The sequence below is a fragment of the Semicossyphus pulcher genome, unplaced genomic scaffold (assembly GCF_022749685.1).
Source record: "Semicossyphus pulcher isolate SPU_LCO1_2020_fin unplaced genomic scaffold, fSemPul1.0.p SCAF_19, whole genome shotgun sequence".
Lineage (NCBI taxonomy): Eukaryota > Metazoa > Chordata > Actinopteri > Labriformes > Labridae > Semicossyphus > Semicossyphus pulcher.
The window spans coordinates 6,281,303-6,309,251 of NW_027211692.1; the positions used below are offsets into that span (position 1 = coordinate 6,281,303).

General features: G+C 45.0%; 1 protein-coding gene across 1 annotated transcript; it reads right to left on the bottom strand.

Moving 5' to 3' along the window:
• Positions 1-1,089: 1,089 nt before the first annotated feature.
• foxo1a (forkhead box O1 a) lies at positions 1,090-27,005 on the bottom strand. Its single transcript, XM_069668698.1, has 3 exons — positions 26,054-27,005; positions 5,938-6,129; positions 1,090-5,557 (listed from the first exon to the last, which is right to left on the bottom strand). The coding sequence occupies exons 1-3, from the start codon at positions 26,693-26,695 to the stop codon at positions 4,367-4,369; spliced, it is 2,025 nt and encodes a 674-aa protein (XP_069524799.1). The 5' UTR covers positions 26,696-27,005; the 3' UTR covers positions 1,090-4,366.
• Between the last annotated feature and the right edge of the window lie 944 nt (positions 27,006-27,949).

The following is a 27,949-nucleotide window of genomic DNA, read 5'->3' on the forward strand; positions in this document are numbered from 1 at the left end:
TTTTAGCTGGGGTAAAAATGTGACCTCAGGCCGGACAACTTCAAATAAACATCTCCTGCATTTACAAGTTAGGTTTAAGGGTGAATTCTCAGTGTTTAAGAAGACACATTTAATAAAAGTTTTTGAGAATATTAGTTACAGCCTAGCTTAAAACAAGAGCAGGAGCAATCACTTGTTAGCGTAGCTGTTTTTTTAACTAGCCTATTATACCTGTAGTAATCTCTATTTACAGATTCTACATAGAAATGTAGACTCTGTAGGTAGGGACGTGGACTTTAGGGATGGCAAGTGTTCTGGTTTCTCTTTGTACTACGCTTGTAGTCCCAGTAATATTGACCAATCACATATCAGCAGGCTGTGGTGTATGCAGTAATAACGAGTGGAGAGCAAAAGCAGGCGTAACGTAATGCGCCGTAATGACATCCCGGCTTACATTGTGACAACGATTTACCTTCTTATTAATTTCTATAAACAGACAGGGTTTAGATTTCCCGACTTCCTCCAACGCATCTGATCGATCCGACCTCCGTTCAACAAATGAGCATTTTTTCTTCTTCTCTTGAGGACAGACCTGACAAAGCTTCATTTTTACTTTTAACTAATCTGCATCGTGATGTTGAAATTTCATCAAAGGCAAGACCTGTTAATTAAATGAATCACACTTTTTCTGTAAACAATGCAGCATGTGGAAAAGGAAGTCTTGACTAGAAGTCGCTGGTTACGTGCCCGGCATGTTCACCGTTGTCCCCAGAGGCTATATTGTTGTCAGACTTTAGCCGATGAGATCCGAGACTGTACCTGTAGTGACTTTATAGATTCAGTATACCTGTGTAGGGAAACAGAAATCATAAAGTTTCTCACCTACCTTCCTTCTGTTCTGATACACAAGTTATTTGGTCCAACCAGCCGATGTTTTAGAAAACCAGTTCGATTATTTCTACGCAACAAAATAATCTGAGCTCATCGGTCCACCAACGAGCTTTCAACACAAACTCCAGCCTTCCTCAGCGAGTGGTGACTGATTGAACCAAATCGAAGCTCCTGTACGCATTATGTTTCTCACTTGATGAATGACACACCTGACACACGTTTAACACAGAAGTACATTTATTCAGGTCTTAATACATTAATATAGAACAAGTTACATATTCTTATTGATTGCAAATCATACAGCACAAGCCCAATTGATTTCTGTTTATAAGTTAAATGTAACAGATTTGTATTTGAAAATATGCACTGGGAACTCTTCCTCTCGTTACGAGGAGCACTTTGTTATAAAATGTCAGTAAAAGTGCAAATATCTCTCTACTCAGAAAATTACAAAAATTGGTCCAGAATCTGCGTTCTGAGCAGGACTTCTCTCAAAGACTAAAAATTGTGTTTTATTTTAAAAATTCAATATATCTTTCATTTTTTTCTAGTAATTTGCTTTTTGAAGCTATTTTCTAAAAACCGTAGCTAAATACAAGAAATACGACATTGTCAGTTTACAAAAGCTTAGCATATTAATCACTGCATCATCTAGTTTCTAAATAAACTTCATTTTTTCCCATAGAACTATCTGGAACATAGAGTTTTTAACAACAACACCATAATATCTCACAGCGCTATGTTACAATAAAATATCTCTGTCATAAATTCAAAGAAAAAAAGGAAATATATCAATAGCAACACAAAATTAAGGAATACAATGCATAGATTCAATCATTTAAAAATGTAGATATAATTTACTTAGTACAGCTCTTTTACTTTTAGAGTGAACCCTGTGACACTGACTACATGGATTCATTACAGTTTATCCTGACTTGAGTGACCGGCACAAATATATAGAATTCTGAACATATCACATGATAAAAATGCTAAATATATCACTTTAACTTCAAAGGCAAATTTGGCTATAGTACACTGTGGCGTGTTTGAGTAAGAAAAGGCAACACCTGGCACCAAAGCCAAACAGCAGCTTCTTTGACGGCTTCCCTGCCGGGCCTTTTGAAATGTTAACTATTTAATTTGACTCTTTTAAACCCGCCTGCTCCCCGGCTGTTTTAATGTCAGCAGAGTCAGATCATGTGCCTTTACTGCTGTGGAGTATGCAGGTCTGGATTTCAACCAAAGAGCTCTCCCCTCTTTGTGGAGGTGAACTCACTGGTAGTACGACTTAAATAACAACCTGCATACTCTGAGCCGTTAACGCACGATCAGACACCCACTGACGTGTGTGGTGTCATGATGAATCACACTGTACACATTAATGTCTTATAGGCAGTTTTAGTTTGTCATCCCTAAGTAACATGGTCGTCCAGCCACTGAGTCGACCTCATCTCGACAAAGGTAGAAACAATCTGTCACTATGTGTGACCGACTGATTGTTAGTACAGCAAAAAGTCAGAAAAGGCAAATATACAAGCTTGATAAGATACTTAACACTTAGTGGCGCTTTTCAAGGGCATCTTTAAAAAAGAATGAAAATAGACTTTAGAAGAAGATTGGAGCTATCGAGTCACGTGTTACTGTTATATAAAATGTTTAAAAAGACAGATGGGTAGAGGTAGGAGGGGCAGAGTGAACGTGGAGTCGCATTAAAAGCACTAAAGCTGATCTTACAGAAAGAAACACGGGGCTCTTTAAAGGGGGGGTATTATGCTCATTTCAAGCCTCATATTTCTCTCTGTGATATCTGTGGATTAGCTTTGTGTAATTTACAGTAAAAAAAAAAACTCCTAATTTTTCTCACACTGGTGCTCTGTGTGGGCCCTCATACAGCCTCTGCCTGAAACGACTCAGTCAGCGCTGTCGCTTTAAGAAACCCCACCCCTACAAGCCTACTTTCTTCTGATTGGCCAGCTCTCTGAAGCCTGCACTTTGTGATGTAAAGTAAAAAAAACAGTGCTGAGAAGCCTGGGGATTACTCCAACATACTTTTACCTACAGATTTGAAACTTCACCCATGTTTAGTCTGGACATTGTAACATCATATATGTGTCTTAAAATGTGAAACAGCATAATACCCCCTCTTTAAGTAAAATCAGTCTCGCTAAACTCTGGAGACAAAAAGTCAGATAGGATCTGAAGCTGATCGTGGGACAGGCTGGTTCCTCACAGTGTCTTTAATGACAATCTCTGGCGAGTCTTGGACTCAGCCTCGGTGTGAAAACGACAGAAGCACTGAGAATATCTTTAATCCGCCAACGAGCCTCGACCTCTTCACATTCAGAGCGCTGTGATGCGTTCAGGAAACCTTAACAAAAAACAATCTACCGTCACTCGCTTCTTCTCGGCTTCTACCACAAAGTAAAAGCAGGGAACTTAAGACAAAGAATTCACTGTACTTTTTCAAAACTGCTGGATTTGAGCATCTTCTGGACCATAGACATTAAATATAAAACTCTTCAAGCCTGCAGTCTAAATTTACTCCGTTAGGCACAATAAATAGGCCTCTGTGGTATTAAGGTTAAGAGTGACACACGACTCAGAACAGCTCTGATGTCTGCAGGTTATGCACCAGCATAAATCTATATTAACCACAAATAATTTAGTCTCAAATATATACTAAATCTAGTAAACATCTACTACGTCATGTTAATATACATTCTTAACGTATGTACAAGAAATCAGAAAGTGTGTTATCGTTTTACAGCCTGATTGAGACGAATCCTCACGCACAGTTCTGTGTGTTTAAAAGAGTCAGATCCAGTTTTCTCTCCGAGCTCGTTTCTGCTGCCTTGATTTTTGCTTCCGCTCTGTAAACACTATTTACAGTCTTTAAAAAAGTTCACTGTGAGACCTGATTTTACAAACTGTGTGCTGACATTATGTACATTCAGGCGATAACAGAGTTTTTAATGTAACATCATCCGAGGATCCCTTGAGAAGTCGCTTTACGTCACGTCGGCCCACAAAGTCAGATTACCTTCATAGCTCTTGTGTAGTGGTAATCAGTTATCACCACACTGTACATACATGAAGTCTGATTGTGGAACACAGTAAACAGCTCGGTGTGAGTGTGAGCACTTCTACAGATTGTGTTGCTGCTATCTGCGACCTTGATGAGTAAACCAGAGAAGTGTGTTTCAGTTTGGCTCCAATGTTAAGGCAAAATGTTTGGCACTTAGTTTGTACAGAGCATGCGATAACTCGTCTTCATCAGTTCAGGGGCACTAACGGAGACGTGTTCTCAGCAGATCAACCAGTTTCAGCCCTCTGAAGTGATCCGAACAGTTCTTATGAAACAGAAATGTTGATGGTGCAGAAACTGCAGGTGAAGTTCAGGTGGTATTAAACATCCGTAGAAAGACTTTTTGTCTGAAATGAGTTCTGCGGTTTTTTTTGTTTTAGCAAACAGCAACAACCAAAAGTCAGTTAGTCTCTACCCAGACACCCAGCTGTGTGTGGTGGTCTTCACCCCGTGCGGGAAACCTTGTTGGGTCACCATTGGCTCAAAGTTGAAGTCCAGGGAGTCCCCGTCCATCAGAGTGTCATGGAGGACAGTCTCCATGTCAAACTCAAACTTCTCGATGGACATGTCGTCCAGGTCGCTGGGCAGCTTCTCGGGGTGTGTGGGCTGAGGCAGGCCGGGTCGGCCGTATCCGTTGGTGTTGAGCGGGCAGTATCCACCGTGCATCCCTCCTCCCCCGCTGAGGTGGCCGGAGAGGCCGTACGGCATCTGCATGGGGCTTTTGGCTGTAGGCAAACGTGTGACAGCCCCGCTGTGGCCCAATGGCATGAGCAAGCGTCCGTTCATAGCCACTGACGTGGCCGGGGCCTGGCTGTGCATATTGCGGGGGTGAGGGTGAGAGAGGGCATGCGGGTGACCGTTCCCTCCTCCCATTAACTTGGCTGCATGCTGGCTGCTGCTGTACGGCGGTAACATGCAGCCCCCGCTGGACTGAGACACCACAGTGTCCACAGACGGCATGAGCTCCCCGTGCTGGTCTGTGTCTGTGGTCAGCAGCTCCTTCAACAGCCCTGCAGGGCACCCGTACTGACCCAGGCCTGGTCCAAAGCTGGGCTTACTTTCTGCCAGCGTCTGCAGCGGCATGGACGACAGCGTGTTCATGCCCGCTTGGCCGTACACACACTTGCGGTACTCCTGCTGAGGCTGCGAGACCATGCTGGGGGAGCTGTACGCCGGGTACCCAGGGCTCTGCTGCATCATTGGAGAGGGGGAGGACTGGGAGGAGCATGGGGTTGTCGCTCCTCCTCCAACCTGAGAGTTGTTGGGGGAGAGCAGGTTCAGGTTGTCCAGAAGGTTCTCCATGACGTTCTCAGAGCTGTGTCCCAGAGAGCCCGTCATCTCCGTCAGGCTGGGCAGCGTAGCGGTCATCTTGGCCCCAGGGGCTCCTGGGTAGCCCATGTGCACATCTGCCTCCCCAAAGTCGTCCTCAGGCATGAAGGGGGAGAGGCGGTCGCTCAGCGTGCTGGCGTTGGAGCTGGTCCGAGGCCTGAAGCTGTTCCAGGCATCAAAGTCGTCGTTGCTGTGTGAGTTGGGGCTGCCGGGCCACTTGGAGAAGGAGCCGGGGCTGTCTGCTCCTCCGTCAGGGCCTCCCTGCAGGGACAGCTGTGGGGAGAGAAGGAGACTCTCAGTGCACCAAGAGACGAGTGGATGTGCCAGAGACTGACAAGGTAACATATGTTCTCTGGTTGAAAGCATTGGCAATGAAACACAGGGTTGGCAATAAAAAATTAAATAGTGAAATATTTTTGCTAAATATGTTAATGTGATGATATCTTGAGCATGGCTGTTAGAGGGATGTGAACAAACATGAGCACCATCCTTAGATAAAGTTTAAAATCTTGTCTAGAAACTTGTTTTCTTTATATTGTAATGTTTCCATGACGACCAAGAAAAGACTAATTTAGATGATGATATATGACAGTATGTGATAAAATCAAAAAGTTTCCTAAGTTTAAAAAACAGTGGATTCTTTCAGTCTTTACCTTTTTCTTGGCTGCTCTTCCTCTGCTCTTGATTAACTTGCTGTTGTTGTCCATGGAGGCGGCTCTGCGTCGCGGGGACTTGCCACTCTTCCCGCCCTCTGGATTTAACATCCACCACGAGCTCTTCCCCGTCCCCTCATTCTGCACACGGACAAAGCGGCTGTGCAGCGACAGGTTGTGTCTAATGGAGTTCTGCAGGAGAAAAAAACAGAAGAGAAGAGAAAAGCTCGGTGAGAAGCAGACAAAGAGAGAGATGTGTGTTTGCCCTTTTACCAAAACATTTCACATCTGCTTTAGCATAAAAGTGCAAATCCACCTGTACAGGTGGTTCTCTTTTAAAAACACACTGAGCCTGACAGCTGACTTACAGAGGAGAAAGGAGATTTAAGGTCACTCAACAATCTAATTCCATTTGCAATCCAAAGAAACACATCTGCACAAACACACATACACAATAGGTGTCAATACATTTACTGAATGAGCAAAACATCCTGAAGAGAGCAGGGATTCAACCGCACACACTCGTATCTGCACACATACTGTACATGTGGGCCTTTATTTCCTCCACAAAAACAGAGGGGCCCTTTGAAAAACACCATTATACCAACAATCACATTCCACCTGACTGCGCGTCTTGTCTAAACCAGCACAGACTCAAAGGGAGGAAACAGACTAATCTTTCCTCTTGCAGACACATTAATAGTGCGCTCGAACGTTGCTTAGTGACACCTCCAGTGGAAAAACTAATTTTTGTGCAGGAAGCTGGTGAAGCATTGTTAAAACTCTGCAAACACGAGCAAAACTGTCAGATAAGCAAACCGCAGAGAGTGAGACACCAGTTCTGTCTGACGTTACTGACGCTACGGCGGAACCGGGAGGTTTTTTCACCATCTTCAAACTCTAAATCAGCTCAGACTGTTAATAAAGCGACTATTTACCCTCAGAGAGTAACTTACACTCTGGCTCTGTACGGTTTGTAACCGGGCCATGACATGAAGTAATGAGCCTTGGCCAGACGTTACAGTGCATGCGTAGAGCTTGTTGTTTTGGAAGAAAGCTGGAAGTCCCTGCGCACACACGCACACACACATATGCAGAGCTTAGCGTGCATGGTGACTCACGTCATCAGGCCTGTTCCTGCTGTGAGTCACTGCCTCACATCTGGTTCACAGTCTGCCCTCTGCTTCTCCCCGTTCTGCCATCTCTTTTAAGTGTGTACTCTGAAATATGTCCCATTCAAACCCACGCCTCGATTAATTGATTTCTTTCTCAAGTTAGTGATCAATGATTTGTCTATAATGTCAGAAAATACGGATGGATGCTCTTCGTAGTGTTGTCTTCCAATAGTTTATTTCGTCGCGCTGCCAAAACCCAAAAAGATGTGAAATCTAAAATATGTATAAAAAAAGAAAAGGAGTAAATTACATTTTAAAGGTAGAAAACAGCTAAATTCTGCAGGATTTACAAACACGTGACTGTAAGATAACGAGATACATTTAATGGGTAATCAAGTACTTCCATAAAGTTGGAGGACGTGCAAAAGACAAAAAAAAGACGAAGCAGAAACGATCAGACTTCCTGGTATGGGCCCAGCTCTAAAACACTGCATCCTAAATTTCCCACAATGCCACGCGATGGCAACTTTTATTAGACCCTCCCAGAGTGGGAAATTCAAACACCTATCAAATTTCACAACTCCAGTTATATATAAAGTCTCAAGCTGAGATAACTCGAATAACATCACTATGACATCATCAGGGTTATTCCTCCAAACTCTGGGAAGCTCCTTCTAGAGCCACAGACGCGATTATACAACTGTCACGGGCTGATTCGGGCTCCTCGTGATGACTTAACTGATTTTCAGACAATCAGCTGATCACCTTGATTTGTACATCTCCTCTTCTCTCCTCCTTCTGTATCCCCTCTTCTCTCCTCGTGTCTCCTCTCCTCGCTGGAGGACACTGACCCTTCGCCATCATCTCAGGCTAGTTTGCACAATCTGAGCAAGGTGACAGTTTGTCCTTGATTAGCCTAGCAAATGCTCCCCCCCCCCCACTCCTCCTGCACATCGATAGCTATGACAAAACGCGAGGAGTAAAGTCTGGTCACGAGCCTCTCTTTCCCATGACCGCCGAGAGTGCTGGTAATTTCAGCTGTGCTGCAGCGAGGAATGACTGCAATGTGAGCGCAGACGCCGGGATGTCCTGTTACAGCCCTATATCATCCTGATGACAGGAAGAGCAACGCACAGCTAAAGTCTCTTATTTTAGGTTATGTCACAGGCAGTACGCTGCGTGTTGTGATGGTGGGGAACATTCTGAAACCAGTTCTTGATGTAAAAGAGGGAGCACAAGTGAAGGGTCGTAAAAACTGCAGTGATGGGAAATACCAAAACTCGGCAGCACTCGGCGTACCGTGTGGGGAGTGCGGCTAAAGGGTGTCTGGTGGGGCCAATGGAAAAGCCTCGTCTGCGTGCATGCGTGTGTGTGTGTGTGTGCCAGCTCATGTTTTTAGTGGAATGGCATCACGACAAACAGCAGCTCAGTATGGTTTTTGTTTCTTCCTCCGCTGCAGCAGTGATATGCTGGTTTGAAAGCACACGCGATTCGGGACGAACACACTCCGAGACACAAACACACACAGACCTATGAATGGGAAGTGTAGCACATCGCTTGCTGTAGTTCATTCTACAAACAAATGGGTTTTTCAAAGTAAGAGTCTGTTTCTTTTGGATCCCGCGACTGGATGTGACACAGATTTATCTCTGGCCGCTGTACACAGGAATCTTAACATTCCTGCTAATCACTGTGTGCAAAGTTCAATCGTAATCAGAGCCAACGTGTTCGTATCTCTTAGGAAACAGTGAAGGCAGGATTCCCAGCCAAGCAGCCATCACAATCAACATTCCTCAGCAAGGTTACAAAACCCACAATTTCACACAAATGAACTCTGATAACCGGCACTCAAGGGCCGTCCTATCATGTGTTGTATTAAAATGTGACAAAAACACCGAACTATCTCGGAAAATCTCTCTTTTTTTTCCTGGAAAAAAATGCAACAAAATAATGGAGGCAGAAAGACCTGCACATTGCTTGCATTAGATAAAAACTAAATGCTTTTATTGCACTAAGGAATGTTGTAAAAAAAACAACAGGCAGACGTTACTGTATCTCTGAAGGCCAAGACGTGATTAAAAACATTCTTCTGTGCTTCTGTGCTCGAGCCCGCCGCGAGGGGCAGCACCTTCGTTTCTCTGAGTCTACAGATCAGAGCGACGCTGGCAAAACAGGAGGAAGTGACCACATGAAAGCGGACTGTGACAGGAAACAGAGCTGACTTCCTGCCTCACAGGAAACACGGCGGTCGTGAGGCAGAGAAAAAGGCTTGGAATGTGAAGCCGCAGCGACGTGAGCCAAGTGGACAACGTACACCCCCCCCCACCCTCCACCCCCCCACCGACACACACACACACACACACACACACACACTCACTGCCGGAGAGTTTATGTTTAGCAGCAGGCTCTGATCCCTGATGTCACACTAGATCTCTGAGGTGAACGTTCACTTTGTCGTGTGACGGCTGAAAGTGAGTTACAAGGCTGCATACGTCATGACTCAACAAGTGGCTGCAGTATGGGCGTCCGGGTGGTGTGAATGTGTGTGTGTGTGTGAGAGCAGGAGAGTGTGTTCTTGAGTGTGTGCTATTTAAGAGATGGAGAAAGAGGGGTTGTGTTTGACAGAGTGGGCATGGATCAGTAAAGAACACACTGTGCTGCTTTAAACTCCCTCTCTGGCAGGACTACTGAAAGGCCACAGTGTTCAGGACAACCTCCTTCTCCTCTCATTCCCTCTCTTTATTTCTCGTCTCCTTTGCCTCTTTTAAACTCCTCTCCTTCTTGCCTTGTCTTGCCTCTTTCCTAACCCTTCCATCTCCTTGCCTCTCCACATCTTGTTCCCTTCCTTCGCTTCCTGTCTCCTCTCCTTCTTGCCTTGCATGCTGCCACCTTCTTCCTCCTGCTACATCTCTGCTCTTCTCCTCTCACCTCCTCCTTCTTCTTCTTACTATCCTCTCCTCTGTTTACCTTCTTTCTCCTCTTCCTCAGACAGTAGCCAAGTGCCTACAGAAAAAAAAAAGGAACAGATAACGTGTGCCAGACAGCTGCTGGCACACTGACCGAGGCACTGACGCTCTCAGAGCTGCTCAAATGTCAACTCTTCTAATAAAAAAAAAAATCCCCGGCAGAGCGAAACACCTCCTACATGCAGCGCTGCTTTGAATCAAGTGAAGCCACAAGTGAAACCTCAGCTGCAGAGCCCGTACAGCTACAGAGCGTCTGCAGCGATGCTCTCCTCACTCACTGAAAGCTCGCAGCAGGTACGATCTCACACGCAGGCAGATCTGAGCAGTTTCACATGAAGTTATCAGAGATGTGAAAGAAAGTTGCAAAAAAGTGTGGTTTGTCTGCACCATTTCCACGGAGCTCATTAGAGAAACGGTGCTGTCCTGAACAGGCTTTTTCACCTTTCACCACCCATGTTTCAGTCTAAACTGTAGGTGTGTTCCTGCACTGTAACTATCTATTTTCTGTGTAATGTCTGCGGCTGTGAAAGGGACGACCTATAGAGCATGCAGCGCACCTTTTCTAACCACCACAGTAAGCAGCTCTAAAGCTGCAGCTTGCTCATGTCTGGAGCTTTGTGCTGAGTGTGGCTGACTTAGATCAGTGCGGTTTAGACAGAAAACGTGTAAACCTGTGATTAGCCTAACACCAGCTCAGCAGGTCTGCCCGCTTAACTACAGCACGGAGCTGAGCACGCAGCTGCAGGTGAGATGGAGGGGCGACAAGTGACGGGGAACCACCTCTCACTGGTGACGAAGTCAACAAAGACCGATCACAGCAGCTTTTCCTCTTCATTACCGACGTGTTCAGTATTCTTTGATCCACAACAGCTCGTTCTCATTCTCAGCAAGTGGGTTCGCTAAAGATGGCACACTGTGGTTAACTGGCATTAGAGGCTGATCAGCATGATAACAGTGGAGCCAGGAGCCAGCGACCCAGACATGAGCAACAGGGAACAGGCAATAGTTATTTTTATAAAGTCTAAAGACACCATGAGTCGACCAAACTTCACACATGGTGCCAGGAGGCGAGCGTGTGTGTGTGTGTAGCCCAAAACACCCGAATCTATGAAGAACGGAAACATGACTTCAGTGCTGTCAGATTTGATTATTTAGTTTCCCTTTGATCAATTAATTTTTAAGAGTTTTCAACAAAGAGTTTCTGAGTCTAAATGAGAGTGTCCCTTATTCAGGCTGTGCTTGAAAGATGAGCTCGCTTCAAGTGAAAGTTCGGCTTCTATTTAAAATGTGAAGAAAATATCTTTATGCCCCTCAAACGAAAGTCTTTCACAGAGTACATCCGTCACTGACTCGACTGACTAAGAATGCACAACCCACACAGAGGCTTTAGGAAACAAACACAAGTCACATTTAATTTCTGTTTTTGGTGGATTTTCTGTATTTATTCTGTCTGCTTGTCTAATGGAGGGATTAACATTTGTTTGACATCGACACTCAATAAAGGAACCATTGATTGACTTTCCTTAAAGTTGTAATCTCGAAGACTTTGGCGACACCTGTGGCGATAAACGGTAATTGCGGGAGCACACTTCCCAGATATCCAGACAGTGCTGCATGTGTGACGTCCACGGTTGGCTCCAGTTGTAACTCTTGATTTTCCTGGCTGACGGTCGCTTTCCTTTTTAGACTGTTTGCTTCATCTGAGCGTCGAGTTTGTTTCTTTTTCTTTGGATTTTCTCTTATTTTTGAAGTTGTATCTGTAGTCATCCATCTTTTCTTTGTTTGTTCAGCCATAGTAGATTACTGTTTACTCGCAACACTTGCAGAGACCGGAAAAGCAGCCGCTTGGCTCCGCCTACCCTCTCTGGCAGACCAACCACTGCTGGGTGATGGAAAACATGTCACTAACTGGGCGCCGCTTGTGACACCCAGTCTGTAATACTGCAAATGCAAAGGATTTCATCAGTGGGCCATAGGCTCAATCAGCATTGCGTTACCTCATTCGGCGATAGATAGAGACTTAACAGACATTTATTCACATGAGAATCTTCCAGATGATCACTGTAACTGCTGAGTTGTGATATTTTTTGCCAGCTGTGTAAATTTAAGCTGGTATGTGGCAGCTTGTCAGTATTTACCTACAGGGTGACTGTCGTGTGTTGTATTGGAAATTAAAGTTAAAGTCTGGGCGTATTGATCCTCACACTCAGCTACACTCAAGCAATCTCTCTGTCTCACACACACACGTAATAACAAAGCAATACACCTTCACATCACCACATTCAGAGAGCAATCTGAATAGACTGCGATGACTTCATGTGTTTGCACTGTGATGTTATCATCAGCACCAGAATTGAGCGGAGCGGTGATAATCGCTGACCTATTTGCTAAATGATCATAAAAGGCCGTGGAAACAAAAAGCAGAGCTCAGGAAATGTAGAATCTTATTTATATCCTCACTTTTATTAAAATAGTCTGCAGAAAATGGAACAATTGTTGTCGTTAACGTTGTGTAGCAGCGAACAACACAGCTCAGCGCCTCAGGTCGGTCTCATCGGGACAGAATCAATGTGTCACTGTGAGCAGAGATATAAAAAGATCTCTGTTTGACCACAGTTTCTGTTTTTAAGAACGTCTCAGATTAAAAATGGAAAGTGACCTTAGGATATAGTTGGAACCAGAAATAGATCATCTCTGCCCTCTTTCTGGATCCCGCCCCTCCCTCGTCTTCTATTCCTCCCGTGTCCTTTTCCACTCTCTCCTCGAGGACATCATGCGCGATCACTACAGGCCACAGCTGGTCGCACACAGCCAAAAGGCTCCTTTTCTCACCTGCTGACGTCAACTTCCCATAATTCAATTTGGCACAGAGAGGGGAGCGAGGAGGCCGGGACACAGAGCGCTCAGTGTGGAGCTCCTTAAATTCACTTTAGAGTTCTCTGAGCCCATGTGGCGGTCTATGACTTCCAGCAAACGAACCTCTTCAACGCGGTCATTGTCGGATGCCGAGTTAAATGAGCGCCGTATAGCGCAGATGGAAATGCAGAAAGCGCAAGTCATGCAGCAGCAAATCTGTCTGCAAATGTATTTACTGACGGCCTCTTGGCAGGATCTCCTTTTCACAATCCTCTGCAAGGAATCTGAGTGCAACCAGCCGCCCTCCCCGCAAACACACACACACACATATACACACACACAGAGTTGAAGTTGGACGCCTGAGCGGATGATGATTGGTGCAGCTTAAGATTGATCGGTCTCACAGACGCTGCAGACAAATGATAAACAGTCTGTGAGTGGTTTTGTCGTACGGTGAGAAGCAGCAAAGCCACTGACACTCCGGGATCTTTCATCGCCGTGTGATAGTGTGAGTCGAGCGGCGGAGTGGAGGGGCTATTAGCGAACTTCCTGCTGCATTGTATCCACACAGGAAGAGCTGGCCGGTCCTGATACTGATCCCACTGCTGCCTCTGGTTTCTATGCAAAACAGCTAAGAATGAGGCCCTACTCGCTGCAAAGCAAAGGAGCAGCTGAAGAAAACAGCGGGTTCAAGAGCTGCGACTTCCTAATCAAAACTGTGCAGTCTGACGGGGCAAAACAGGAGGAAAGAGGAAAGAGGGGGCCCGGGCAGGTAGGCTTTACAGCAGGATTACAGCGGCGGATAAAGCTCTTACTGTACATCTCAGTAACAGTTCCCCACTTATGATTTGCCCTCATTATGGACCCAAACAAACAGAACTCAGTAAGAGAATAATAAATCATCTGCTGTTTCCTCTGGTTTGACCCCGTTTGACATTTGCACAAATGGCTCCATGAGAAAACTGTGAACACACATTCAAACGTTACACTACACAACCCACCAGTCAAACAATCAGAAGGGCTGTTGGTTCAGAACAGCAGGACGAACCTTTCGTGTTTGTTTGCTACAAAATGTTGGTTTCAATCAGGTTTTGTGCTATTCGTAGATATCATGTCAGCAGGCCGATAAGAAGGGACGAGAAGCTGACCACAGCTTCTTTCACTCTGAAGTGATTTCTAAAATATCAAACCTCCTCCATTTTTGCTGATTGCTTCCCTGCTCAGGTAAGCTACGAAAAAATCTAAGTACACAAGAGCCAACCTGCAAAAGTAAGTTTGGCTGCATGTGTTTTCCGGACATAAGAGACGGGGACTTCATTGCTTCCTGTCTTACCTGTAGCTGGGGGAAATATCAATCCTGCACTGCTCCGAGCGTAACTAACCTAATGATTCACAGTACATTTTGTACTTTTCTGACTCTTCACATGTTGTTAATGATAGCTCGCTGCTACACATATTTAAAAATAATGTCATGTTAACAGCGTGTAGAGCTGTGTGTTCCCATGCTCAGCTCTCCTCTGTGACTCACACTGAAGCAGCACATAGCTCATGTGTGCAGACAGGGACCGGGTTGTGCTGGCTAAGCTTACCATGCTAAAATATGTGCATGTGTTGCTCTGTGCGACACAATGTGAGTCTGTAACTGCACAGAGCTGTGTCTGTGGAGCGCGGATATTTTCTGCCTCTGATCAGCAGAGCGGCCGGGCCGCTGCTGCTCCGCCTGCATAAAGATGCAGTGTGTGTGGAGCACTGCTGCGTGCCTGTGTGGGGGCCTGCATCCATAGGCCTGACCCACCGCAGGAGTGATGGTGGGGGGCTGTTTGGGGGGTTATATTTGTATGCTTGTTACCCCAGTTCAACCTGGCAAACATGGGGATATCCCCGCGCTGCTTTTATGGCTGGATTCTCACAATAAATCTCCTTTAGGTTTCAGAGTTCAGAGGATTTCTGATCAGCACACTTTTCTGCTACTTTATTACGCTGTAAAGAACGGATACAAATAAGTGCAGACTGCTTTATGATAAGAAAAATGTTTGTATTATAGGCTGCTTTTTAGAAAGTGCAGATCTGGAAAAGATCAGTGATTTTTATTCAACACCGAAAGAGATCTGTCCACGCGTCTGTCTGTCCGCCCGGTTTGTAATGTACTTACCTGTCTGTCATTTCTAAAATTACCGACTCGTTCTCCGCCACAGAGAACAGCTCTCAGAGGAAAAAACACACAAAAAAAACCCTTATGAGATGTAGCGCAGCCATTACAGCGCTTTTATCAGAGTAGTTTATTTCCTGTGGAATCATTATGAAAAGGAAATAATGGGGACATGAAATAAATAAATGTGTGTGATTTTTACTGAAGCAGCGCAGGGAGACTTTAGGTGAGCAAGTGTTTGACAGGAAGTGATGACGAGACTGTGAGTCAGATCCACTTTACATGGTTATCTAAAGTTACCTTCAGCTTGTTCACACTGTTTTTTTTTAAATTATCGCCAGTGTCCTTGTTGCTTGGCCTTGTTGCTATTACACCGACCATAAGATGACATTCAAAACACTGTAATCATGTTGCTCTGCTGAATTAAAGTCTCATAATGTGCTAATCAAAGTGACCGCGGTAGAAAAATAAAGCTATTAGATAACTATATTTGAGTGCAGAAAAGCTCCTACAAAAAAAAAACCGTATCAGCCGTGTTTCTGGGTCGTAGTTTTCTGAAGGACGGCAGACAGGAAGTGTGACATTGAACGAGAGCACAGAGACCTGACCGTGGAATTACAGTCAGAGGGGACTTTATCAAGCTGGCAGCAGAGCAGCTCAGGACAGGAGCGGCACATGAGGAAATAAAAACCTGACTCCAGCATTTACTTTGGCTTTACTCAACAGAATTATTTATCTTGTTTAGCCAAGCGTGAGCTCAATATCTAAATGTGGGAATTTGAAGAATTTAAAGCGATATCGGAGGCATGATAAGCAGCGACACTGATTCAGTTCCCATAAGAGGAAGAACGAAAAAAACTAAAGGAAGCACTTGAAGAGGAAGAAGTCACAGACTCTGGCGTCACGTTCTGTGTTGCTTCCTCTCTGATGACATCACTGCCTGGCTGCTGCTTTCAAAGCAGCGACTTCCTGTCAGCTACGGGCTCAAATCTGCCTCTGTGCAGAGAGAGAGAGAGGGGAGCAGCAGGAGGAGGAAGAGGGGTAAAATATTCTCACAAAAAGTGGCTCCATTGACGATTAATTTTATAATACGGCTGCATTACAACTCATTTCTTTCTGTACGCATTGTAATAATTATGACATATCATGACTCATTAAAAAATTCCAAATGACTTTACTAATGACTAATGACGCGTGTCTTTACACAAAGAGGAGTAATGATGTGGATTACTAACATGACGCCGCAAATACCAGCGTTCGTCAACACGTCGAGGTTCCGTTTTTTTCCTCTTCGGTATCTCTCTCGTCGATCGCTTCATTCAGCACATGAATGATTCATTGAGAGAAAAATGAGTCCACATGTGGTGACACGTCTAATCTGCCTGACTGGCACTGCTGCGTTTCCTCGAATCAAACACGGGAACCGTGAACGGGGAGCCAAACTGGAAAACCAAGACGCCACCCTCAAACGGTTCAGTATGTTCAGCCTTCAAAGCATCAATGTTTGTATCAAGATGACCCAGATATTCATGAATTCACGTGGGACAACTGCATCTTTGCACCCCTCAGTTATCAGTAATGGTGATAAAGTAACAACATCCCACACTTTCTTTATGAAATGCTAATTAAAATGAACAGTTTTAGCATGTGCTAGCAGGAGCTAATGTCAGGCTAGCTGCTGGTGACCTCTCCTCCCTTTGACTTCTTTCTTTCATAAGCACGACGTAAGCCAAGAGCTTCACCTTACAAAGAGACAATAGTGCTGCAATGTTGCAGCACAAAAGCAAACCTAAGTGTAACACACCTCGGGGTGGTTCGGATTCACTTTTACGTACTTTGACCTTGATACAAACTATTAGTTACCGTGACAACAGAAGCAGGAACCGGCCATCTGACGCACATTAATAGCGGTGCTTCTCATTTAGATTACCACCCATGGCAGCCAGCTGGGCGGTCATGTATGTATAATCACACATGCAACGGGGCATGTGTGATTGTGTGATAATGCCCGGCCAGTCTGACAGGCACCGTGCATAATCGCTCGGGGGCGGGAATCGCACAACAATGTGGGTCTGGGTAATGCCTGTGGTTTGGGGCCCTCAGCGGTGAGCGGTCCCGTAAAAGTCCTGCTCTACTCACTACACACACACACACACACACACAGACATGTCAGCTATGAGAAATTGATGGAACACCGCATTTTTCATGTGAAGTGACCGTGGAGGACTTTCACTTCTCATTTAAATGGTGAAATTATTTAAAAGCCAAACAACAGTTCCTCTTCTCACACCGTGAAACAATGCCGAGGTCTTCCTGTTAACCCCACTGGACATTTTTCCAAATGTACACACTGATGGGAAGTCAGACAGAGCAGCAGCAGACTCTGTGAAACAAACCGCCGTGCCCGGACAGACCCACTGCCAAAACAGACAATCACGTGCTCTCGGCCTGCTACTACCGAACCACTCTGAGAAAAACAAAACTAGGTGACTCATCCTAAATGACTGTTTACCTGACCGACGATGGATGTCATCTCTGTTTTTACTGCAGAGCGTGGGCACCTGTGGATCTGCTGAATGATGCACCGCTCTCTGCTTGTATCACTTACACTCTCTGTGCCGTTACTGGACACCACGCTCACTGAATGATCCGTCCTCTGGTCCACGGCCAGAAAAAGAACCGACAAAACAAACCTCTGGCAGAGAGCTGCAGGGCGTGTGATGCCAGCGTCTGAGGTGGGCGGAAACACCCGCGTAAACATTTGACCTGTTTTGTTTGCATCCACTAAATGAAAGGAGCACTTACAGGGATTTTCCTGGGTCGTTTCCAGTCAGATAAAAGCTCTGTGAGTGGGAAGTTTCCAGCTGCAGGACCAGCAGTGTCACTTACATCTCTTTTAATATATATATAGTGGTGTTACTCCTCTGACTGCTTAAATTAAGTGTGTGTCTTATTTTTTATGTTTAAGGATCAGATTAAAAGTTGCATTTTGGATTTGGATCCAAGTTGGTAGAACACCTGCGTTATTGATCTCTGAATCAATAGTGAATTATTTATTAATACTAATAATCTGGAAGATTTTCATTTAAATAAATGTCTGTTAAGTCTCATGAGGTAACACAAAGGTGATTGAGCCTATGGCCCACTGATTAAAGCCTTTGTATTTGCAGTATTACAGACCGGGTGTCTGGTGCGACAGTCGCAGAAAAAAATCACAAGCAGCGCCAAGTTAGTGACACGTTTTCCATCAGCCAGCAGTGGTTGGTCTGCCAGAGAGGGTAGGCGGAGCTAAGCGGCTGCTTTTCCGGTCTCTGCAAGTGTTGCGAGTAAACAGTAATCTACTATGGCTGAACAAACAAAGAAAAGATGGATGACTACAGATACAACTTCAACAATAAGTGAAAATCCAAAGAAAAACAAACAAACTCGACGCTCAGGTGAAGGCAAACAGTCAGTTACAACCGGATCCCAACGGTGGACGTCACACATGCAGCACTGTCTGGATATCTGAGTGCTCCTGCAATTACTGTTTATCACCATAGGTGTCGCCAAAGAGAACGAAACTGAGATCTTGGAGATTACTACTTCAAAATCTAAACTGATCCTTTAACAAATGTTGAATAAAATCTAATTTAACTGCTCTTAAGAGCCAAATATAATTGTTCTGCTTTGATAAGCACTAAAAGTCATCACACAACATTTCTCACATGTTTTCATAAAGGATTTGATTATTTTTTTCTCAACCTAAATCTAAAACGTCTCCTTGGTGTCTTGCGCTGCAGTCGGACAGTTTAAAGCAGATGAACCCTGACTGAGTTGTTTGGCAGAGCAGCTGGAACATTAAAAAAAACATGTGAACCTCCTGCAGACACATGTTGTTCGATGGAGAATAAAATATGATTCATCTTTTAAATAAAACGTAGTTGCATGTTGCGTGCCTTCTACATGATCTATGGAGTAAAAAACATTATTGCACTTTGGCATGCAGAGCAATGACCCGACAGAGTCTGAACTTTTTCAGACAGAACTAAAACGGAAAGCCTCAGACAGACAAGCAGACAGACATGATCCACTCTGTGTGTTTAATGTGTCTCCCAGCGTCTGTCGTGCACGTTGTCTTCCTCCCTTCCTCCTCTGGACATGCTGTTAAAGGTTTACTGTGAAACACTGACCCAGACAGCACCAGCACATGGAATCAATCGTCAATACGCGCTTGAGGTTTAAGTAACGTGACTTCATCGCTACAGAATGGCTGGACCCATAAATAAACACACGTGTGCCACACACAGACATAAACACCATTCGATATCCCCGCTGCGCCACACTGACCTGCTTTCCCGCTGCATCTTTTTATTCCAGTCGGCTGAGGTTTGAGTCGGGCATTAATAAATTCTCCTTTCTCAGGAGAAGGAAAAAGAGACATAAACACAGAGAACGGGATGTGGAGCAAAACATGAGGTTGTGAAATAATGTGAGGGGCTTCTGGCTGCACGCTGTTGCTCAATCACATCAGTGTGGACCGGCACAGTTACATCACTTTGAAGCTGACAATATTTTTCACTTTTTTGCATCATGTTTTTGTACCATTACGAGCCAAAAAAGAGTGGACGTACCTGTGCTGAAACAGGTAAAAGTAGATATATTAGAAAAACATTTCCTCGATCTTTGCAAATGTGCTACTTTTCTTTCTTTTGTATCGTTTGAAATAAAATGGTTTTTGAGTCCAGTTTTGGGACTTTACACACTTAGCATACTATAGATTCAACAAATTATCAATAGAATAAACCACTGGTTAATTGTTATTGAACATAACCACTCCGACTCTCTACTACGACATGGTACACAGAGCGGATCAAACACTGCACGCGTTCGCAGCTGCTCTTTAACACCTGTGTTGTGCCAGCGACGGTGATTCAGCACATCAAAGCACTGAGAGGTATGAAAAGTGAAGGGGATGAAGTTGTGAGGAGATAGTGGATTAAAATCAGCTGGGGAGAAAAAGGAAAGTCAGAATATCTCGCCACAATAAAAGAGATATAAAAGTGTGCTGGAATGTTCTCTGTGTCGGCCCGTCTGTCTGTCTGCCATCCAGTCTGTGCATCTGCCAGCAGCAGGGCTTTAATTATGAGGCCCAGGTTATGTGCGCGCGCACACACACACATACACACACACACACACAGGAGCCTAGCGTCCCACATATCTCTAACACAGTGCCTCACAGTTCCGCTGACTAACCAGTGGCACCAGACTTTGGCCTGCGGCTCCCTGATTCCAGTAAATGTCTTGTTATGCAACTCCTAACAAGTGTCACCCAGTCTGAACTCAGAGCGTTCTGGGTCTCTGCTGCTCCCTCCTTTCCCTTTCTCTACATCGCTTCATTTTTCTCTGAAGACAGCGAGGGGTTGGCTCATTGGGATTTGACCCAGGGGGGGTCCAGTAACCCTTGAAACCATTAAGTGTGCCCTGCTTTGTGCAGAGGCACAAACCAGGACTAGAGAGGCGGGCGGCGCGGGCAGGAAATGGGGAGGAGGGCGAGGAGAGTTCCTCCAGCTCTTTGCCTGAGAAACACAGCTGCCCCTCATGTCTTGGGGCAATGCCAGGGTTGGACTCCTCGACTGCCTCGGGGGGGGTGTGAGGTCTGTGCGTGTGTGTGTGTGTGTGTGTGTGTGTGTGTGTGTGTGTGTGTGTGAGAGAGAGAGAGAGAGAGAGAGTTGAAACAGGAGATCTGCTGTTCCATCCAGTTCCCTGTCCTACTAATACACATTCAGACTGAGAGAAACAGGCAGAGCGGGATAAAGTACAGCCAGCTTTGAGCTCACTTAGGATTAGAAGTCTGTAATTCTTAGCTTCTGTATTTCTTTAAGCCGTATGCCTCGGGTCCATGGGAACACATTTCAAACACACACACACACACTGCAACACATACACCTCTGTGTCCTAACTCAAGAGGCATCTGACAGGAATGTTAAACCATCAACCACGTCCAAAGACTTCATGGCTCTGTAGGTGTTTCTGCAATATTCTCCCATCGCATGAATTCGTTAATGCTGAGGTTAAAGGAGCAATTCACCCCTGGAAAAAGCCACTGTCAGTCAAAGCTGGTGATCTCTGTAATCAATAGAATACATAATATTTGAAATTGGCGCCATAGCTGTGGAGAAAGTTGTACAAGCCGCCTGTGGTTTCGCCTGTTCCACATTCCTACAACACCAAGCGTGCGTTGCGCCCCTCCCTCTGAAAGGAACGACCCACGCTGGAGTGCAATGGGTCAGAGCGGCACAGAATCCAAAATAAAACAAGAATATACCGGTGGATCGTCTACAAAATCTTGGGGTCTGCAGTCTACATTTCAAACCTTTTGAACAAGACATGACATCAGGGGCGGGCGTCCTGGATTGAGGAAGTGCAGTTTAGCAAGCTTCCTGGAGAAGTCGATAGCATCCTCTAAAGGCACAGAGCGAAATAGCATTTTTTTTCCTACCATAATGGCATTAGCTCCCCATAATAGCATGACAGGACTGAGGTTGAAAATCGACGAACTGGCCCTTTAAGATGCAGGCATGAACGAACGAAGCAGCCGGGCCGATATATCAGGCGAAATACATGTAACGAAGATATATCGATCAGTGTATGTGCTCACACAAAGTGTTAAAAATAACAAGGTTTGAGGAAACTAAGAAACACTGGAGAACCAACAATGTAAAATACTTTAGGATGTATCTCAGTTATAGTTCAAACAAACAAACTGGTATTTTTATTACCAATCAGCAGTCAGGGCTCTGGCATCCATCACTTTGTTCTAAAGTCACATCAGGGATGCCACACACTTGCTTCCCGACCTCGTACACTGTAACACTCAGAGGGTTCAGAGTCAGCGGGTGCAGTAACATGGTAATGACCCCCATGTCACTTGCTGTCCCATCTGCTCTGACCTGCGTGTTCGTCTGCTCCGGCACAGTTTGTTTGGAGATCCGTGGGAGTGTTTACCGGCGTAGGCTGAGGAATTTCAGGTCAAGAGAGCGCCGCGTACACGGAGAACCTACGACAGAATTGATCTCGATACTGACATCAAAGAGCACCTGAGCCACCCAAGTCCACCGGCTGAAACCAAATATTTATCCTGTGGTGACGTCGTTCAGGAATAACTTCTACAAGGATGTATTAGTACTGTACATACTGTGCTGTATGAATGCATGTTAGAAACGCATGTTTGCGGCAATCTGATAACACTAGAAAAATATACATTAGCACCATTTGGAGAGACATAAAGAAAAAACAGGCATGCTCTGTATTAGAAATAAACAAGCAGCCCTTCATAGAGGTTTGGTGATACATAATTTGTGCCATCTGTTCCTCTTCCTGTTGGACGCCGTCCTGATCCAGGGCTAGTGTTCAGTCCACTCGCAGAGCTTCTCCAAGCTGGTCCCACCCGGCACAACTGTCCTCAGATCTCACACTGTCGCAGACGGCCCGAGAAGTGTGGAGGCCGTCATGACTCAGTTCAGACACGACCGACTGTGGAGGATCAGCAGCGCCGAGAAACAAGCTGGGCCTCAAACAATTACAGAGCAGACGGCCTTAATCAAAGATTAATGAAAACTTCATGTGCTGCTGCCGGTTCACTTCAGGTGAGCCTCATCAGTGACACAGAGAAATTATCCCAGCTGAACTTTCACTGGACCTAAAAGGAATTATGACCAATGTGTGTAGGTTCACTGGTGTATAACTTGACTCCTATCATTGTAATCACTGCACAAAAGAAACATCAAACTTCAACCTGTATTTGCAGGTGTCTGACACACACATGAGGTCTGTCACACAAACGCATCTCATATCTGTCACATCGCCTGAGTCAAGACACGAAGCTGTGAAAACCCTGTTTCGATGTAATATAACATGATTAAACTGTTTTAAAGTTCCTTTTTAAGTCAAAGGGCAACTGAAGAAGACACAGCCCAACAACAAACACATCTGGCTACAAAATTTCCATTCCACATTGTCATCGTTCCTCAGCTCGTCTCCGGCCCTCGCCCGGCTCGTAAGTAAGCTGGCTCTGCAGAGACAATGTGTGATAGCCCCCCTGTGTAGAACCGAGGGGAGCTCTATGAATAACTCCCCTCGCAGCAGTGAATGGCACTTTGCTTTCCCACAGTATTACTCTACACCCCCAACATGGCAGGATAAGCAGCCAGCCCAGGCGGCGGCTGAGCTCCGCTCTACGAGCCGTCGATCACACGGCAACAGTTTGACAGAGGGAAAAACCTCGCTGATTATTTAGGTACACTAATGAGGACACAAAGACATGCTCACAGTCTTTGTCACTGCGACTCTGCTGCATGTTTTACTAAATGTAAATGATCTACTATTGTGGAAAATGTTGCTGCACAGAGTGACCCACAGTCACTGGCCTGAGCTCCCCTCTGCTATATAATAACTTCTTCTTACAGTGTAACCAGAGAGCAAGTGTTGACCACAGCTGTGCCTCATGCTCACTGAGGTGCTGACACGCCTCCGGATTACATCATTTTCAAAGTACAACATTACGTGGAAAGATGGTTTTATATTTTAAAGTCAACACAAGCCCTGATTTTTTCTCTGTTGACCCTCAGACTCTACATGACTAACACTGTTATTTTTTATGGTGTTGGCTGACCACACACTAATATATATTAGGGATGTGAATCTTTCAATATCTCATGGTTCGATCCAAAATAGATTCTCGATTCAAACTGATCACAATCAGTTCCCCATTTGTTGCTCATTTCAGGATCTACTCCAGTCTGCTGTGTGCTAAGAAAACCGCAGTGGCAAATTATTATATGACATTAAAGCACAGTTAAATGTGTTGCCATTTAAAATCATATTTTCTATGTTTTTCAAAACAATCACACAATATTGCTCGACAGCTCTTCCAGGCATCGATTTTCAGCTTGTGTGCTGCAGATTCACCTACGCAGCTGTGTGGCTTTCATGCGTGTGACTCGCTTTCATGTGACAAATGACTGGGTGACTCGAGAGGTCCACGCATCGCAGGTACGTTTCTGTGGGCGTTGATCAGAGCTTCCCTCCGTACATTACCAACGGTGAGAGCTAGCTAACGTTAGCAGCGCTACCGACTATCCAGGACTGACACGCTCCTTGCTGGAACTGTGCACAACGGAAGCCTGCAATGGTGCACGGCAAACAATGCATGCAGCGGGTTTGTCGGGCGCAAACTTGCTGATGTCGAACAAAACAATGCTTTGGGTAAAATATAGAAATGATGCATAGTTTGTCCAGCAGGGTGACTCAGACTCCTCAGTTTACAACAACCTCAGCACTGTCCGCAGCACATGTAGCACGGCATCACAGCCGAGCTAACAGCTGTCTGCACTACTTTAATGAAGGCGGCCTTTTGGCTACAGTTGCAAAATCATACTGAAGCAAAACAGAAGCACAATGAACACAAAAAAATGTTCCACAAAGTTGATTCCGGCTCACAAACCAGTCGGGAGCTTGAGCAAGAACAGCACGTTTTACGCACAACATTACAACAAAGCCATTCAGCTGGATAGATGCTGAACCTGTGAATGTGCCTCTGCATGAGATGATTAAGGAGGGCAAAGTTACTGGACAATATCACCACCCCTAGCAACACATGTGCCCAGCCCCTGCTCTGTTTACTGTGTATTTCACCACACTGAAGGGGTTTTTCCACTCTCGTATGATCTGACTCACTGGACTACAGTCGACAGCTCAACATGAGTTTGTGCTTTTTGTAAACACTGAGGTCAAATACATGAATGTGGAGCGTTTCTGCTTAGTCAACTTAAAAACCAGAATATGGCAAAATATGACTTTTTTTCCCCTTTAAATATTTGTCTATATAATTCAGAACCAAACCAGTAATTGTCGCTGGTATTTGTGGGTGACATGAGTGTGTCATCTCTCTGCACATGACTCAAACACGAGAGTGGCCTCTGACAGGGGAAGAAGAAAAAAAACGCTCTACAACTGCTTTAAGTTTCTTCAGCCATCCAGACGGCCTTTAACAGAGGGAGGCCGTAATAAATCTCTCTCTGTGACTACGCTCAATATGAATTCCCGCTGGGAGAGTAGACTGTCATCAATTTATTGTCAGACACCAGTGAAACTATGTGTCTCCAAAGGGAGGTTTACGCCCTTCAATAGTGTTCAGTGGGAGGGCCTGTCACACCACATCAGAAATTTTAAGTCCCCTCTTGTGTAATGTGTTGGACAGTCTCCAGGGCACATGAATGCTTCTGGTATCTCCTTACAACATGGGCCCAACACAGCTTCATTCAACGCACACATGGAAAAGTGAGATTCAGCCTTAAAGTCCATCATAAAGTTTCAGACAAGACAGAAGAGAGGAGAGCTGTCTCTAACATTAACCCAGAAACTCACTGCATTTTTTGAAGGAAGCAGCGAGGCAAAGAGAGAATACCCTGTTGAGTCAGCAGACTCGTTTAAATCACAAACTGCAGGGAGAAGTCAGATGACTGTCTAAGGTCATGGTAGCAATTGGTCAGTTAACTGAAGAGCCATGAACTGGATGACAATGGTTATACAAGTCTGTGAATGGGAGCAGATGATAAATCACGTTGGCAGCTGCTTAACTCTTAATGCGTGCTCTTCTGTCAATGTGGGAAAAAATGAATCTTATCAAGTCATTGACAGAAATGTCTGCAGGAAAATTAATAGTGGAAGCCATGGATGATGATGATGATGATACAAGTTAAGCAACCCTAAACAAAAAAGCATTATATAGGCACAATGATGTGACCATCAAACCCCACTGAGAGGCCTCAAGTCCCTGCAGGGATATTACAGTCATACCACATTAGATTAAACATATCACAAAGCACAATGATGTCCCTGTGAAGCCACTGTTAAGCATCAAATATAAAACTCTGAACAAGAGCTCAGGCTGGTGCTTCGTCAGGCAAAAGCAGCAGCCATAACTCAATCACACTTTAACACACCTTTATCTCCACTTAAAAGTATCAAAGTGTAAGAAACAAACGTACCTTCCAGCCTGCTGAGCTGTTGCTGTCTCCCTTGTCCTTGAAATAAGGCACACTCTTCACCATCCAGTCATAGATCTGAGACAGAGTCAGTCGGTTCTCAGGAGAACTTTCGATAGCTTTGGTTATGAGGTCTGCATATGACATATTCCCCCATGCGTTCCGCCGGGAGGAGCTGCTCTTCCTCTGGGCAGCGGCGGCAGCTGCGGCCGCTGAGGACGACGAGCCGACCGGGGAGGAGAGCAGAGGCACCTGCTGCTGCTGCTGCTGCTGCTGCTGTGGCTGAGGATGGTGATGCGGGAGTTGCGGGTTCGGGTGCTGTTGTTGCTGCTGATGTTGCTGATGTGGTTGCTGTGGAGGTTGCTGGTGGACGCAGTTCTCCTGACACTGGAAATCACTGCACAGGATGACGGGCTTCTGCTCCGTGAAGTCCTCGGTCTCCTCCAGCAGGCTCAGGTTGTTGATGAAGTCGTTGTTGCCGGTGGGCTCCTGCTTCACAGAAGGCACCGGGGAGGACGTGTTGGAGTCGCCCGGGTTGATGAACTCCGGCCGGGGCAAGGGCCAAGTGCACGACCGGGGCCGAGACAGGGGCTCAAAATCCGGGTCGATTTCAACCAGGTGTGGCTGCTGGGGCGCTTCCGCCATGGTCGAGAGGTGACGGAGCCAAGAGTTAAAATGTCATGTAAATGTGACGAATCTGTGGCTCGTCAAAAGTAGCAACTTCGCCTTTGAAATGTGCGCGAACACGAGATAAATCAGTCCGGGAAAACAGAGCTCCGCCTGGGCGCAAAGTCTGCACTGAAAGTCACATCCCAAGCCGGTAAAAATCTGTGTTAACGATCATAAAAAGTTTGTTTCTAAAAAAGACCTTTCATAAGATAAAAAGTTATGTAAAGTGTGCTGACCCACAGGTTTGTTGTTGTTATCCAGACGTAGTGATGTTTCGTCCCTCCGTCCAGCCTGTTGACTCTCTGTGTTGTACAGCATGTGAGGACTTACTGGAACTATCATTTGTCAGCTGACACCGCCCACTTTTGATTGACACCTGGAGAGCGCCAATGAATGGCAGCGAGAGAGTTGGTTGAAAAAATGGTCCTTGTTTTCATTCTTTGGTCTAGTAAACATCTGATCTGAGGACTGAAAAATGAACTTTTTCTCTGTCAGTTGGAGTTTTCTCTCTATGAAAATATTGTATCAGCTCACCAGTTATTTATTTCAAATTAAATATAGCGTTTTTCTTTTAGAATTATTATATTACATTACTTTTCTTTTAGAATGTGTGTTTGTTGTTGGATGTATAAAAATCAATTTCCTGTCTTCTCATAGCCTAAACCGCAGATTATGTAGGTAAAAATAATGCTTAGGATAATTTTTATTGTATCTGTTTATGTCAGATACCAGCAAGTCGCTGTTTAACCAGTGCAACTTAAAGCCCCTGTGAGGAGTTTTTCGCTGGTTATGAAACAAATTTATTCTGATGACTCTATATGACCTACAACAGCAAACCAGACCATCAGCAACAAGATTGATTATTTCTATATAGTTATTTTAAATGCCTGAAATCGCTGACGAGGGGGGTAGGTGTCAGACGAAGCAATAAACTTCACTCTGCCTTTGTTTACATTTTCCAGGCCAAAAATTGTGCCTGATACACATGACTGTTAAAGAAAGCAGGATGAGATTTTTTTTGTTAAAAACCACCACTTAAGCATGTACAGGAAAAAATCAGCAAAGAGATAAGAGGTACGGGTTTGTCCACAGGGGGCGCCAAAATCAACACAGACCAAAAGTTCCTCTACAGCTTTAAATATGAAATTGAGAGAATAAACAGCAGCAACTGCCACTTATAAGGAAGCTCAAACTGTGTTTTAATAAGATTTTCACCCAAATAAATAAATC

Coding starts and splice junctions, on each gene's coding strand:
- foxo1a (XM_069668698.1), bottom strand. CDS start 26,695: ATGGCGGAAGCGCCCCAGCAGCCACACCTGGTTGAAATCGACCCGGAT. Junction 6,130..26,053: donor ACAGCTCAGCAGGCTGGAAG/GTACGTTTGTTT, acceptor TTTCTCCTGCAG/AACTCCATTAGACACAACCT. Junction 5,558..5,937: donor GAAGAGCAGCCAAGAAAAAG/GTAAAGACTGAA, acceptor CTCTCCCCACAG/CTGTCCCTGCAGGGAGGCCC.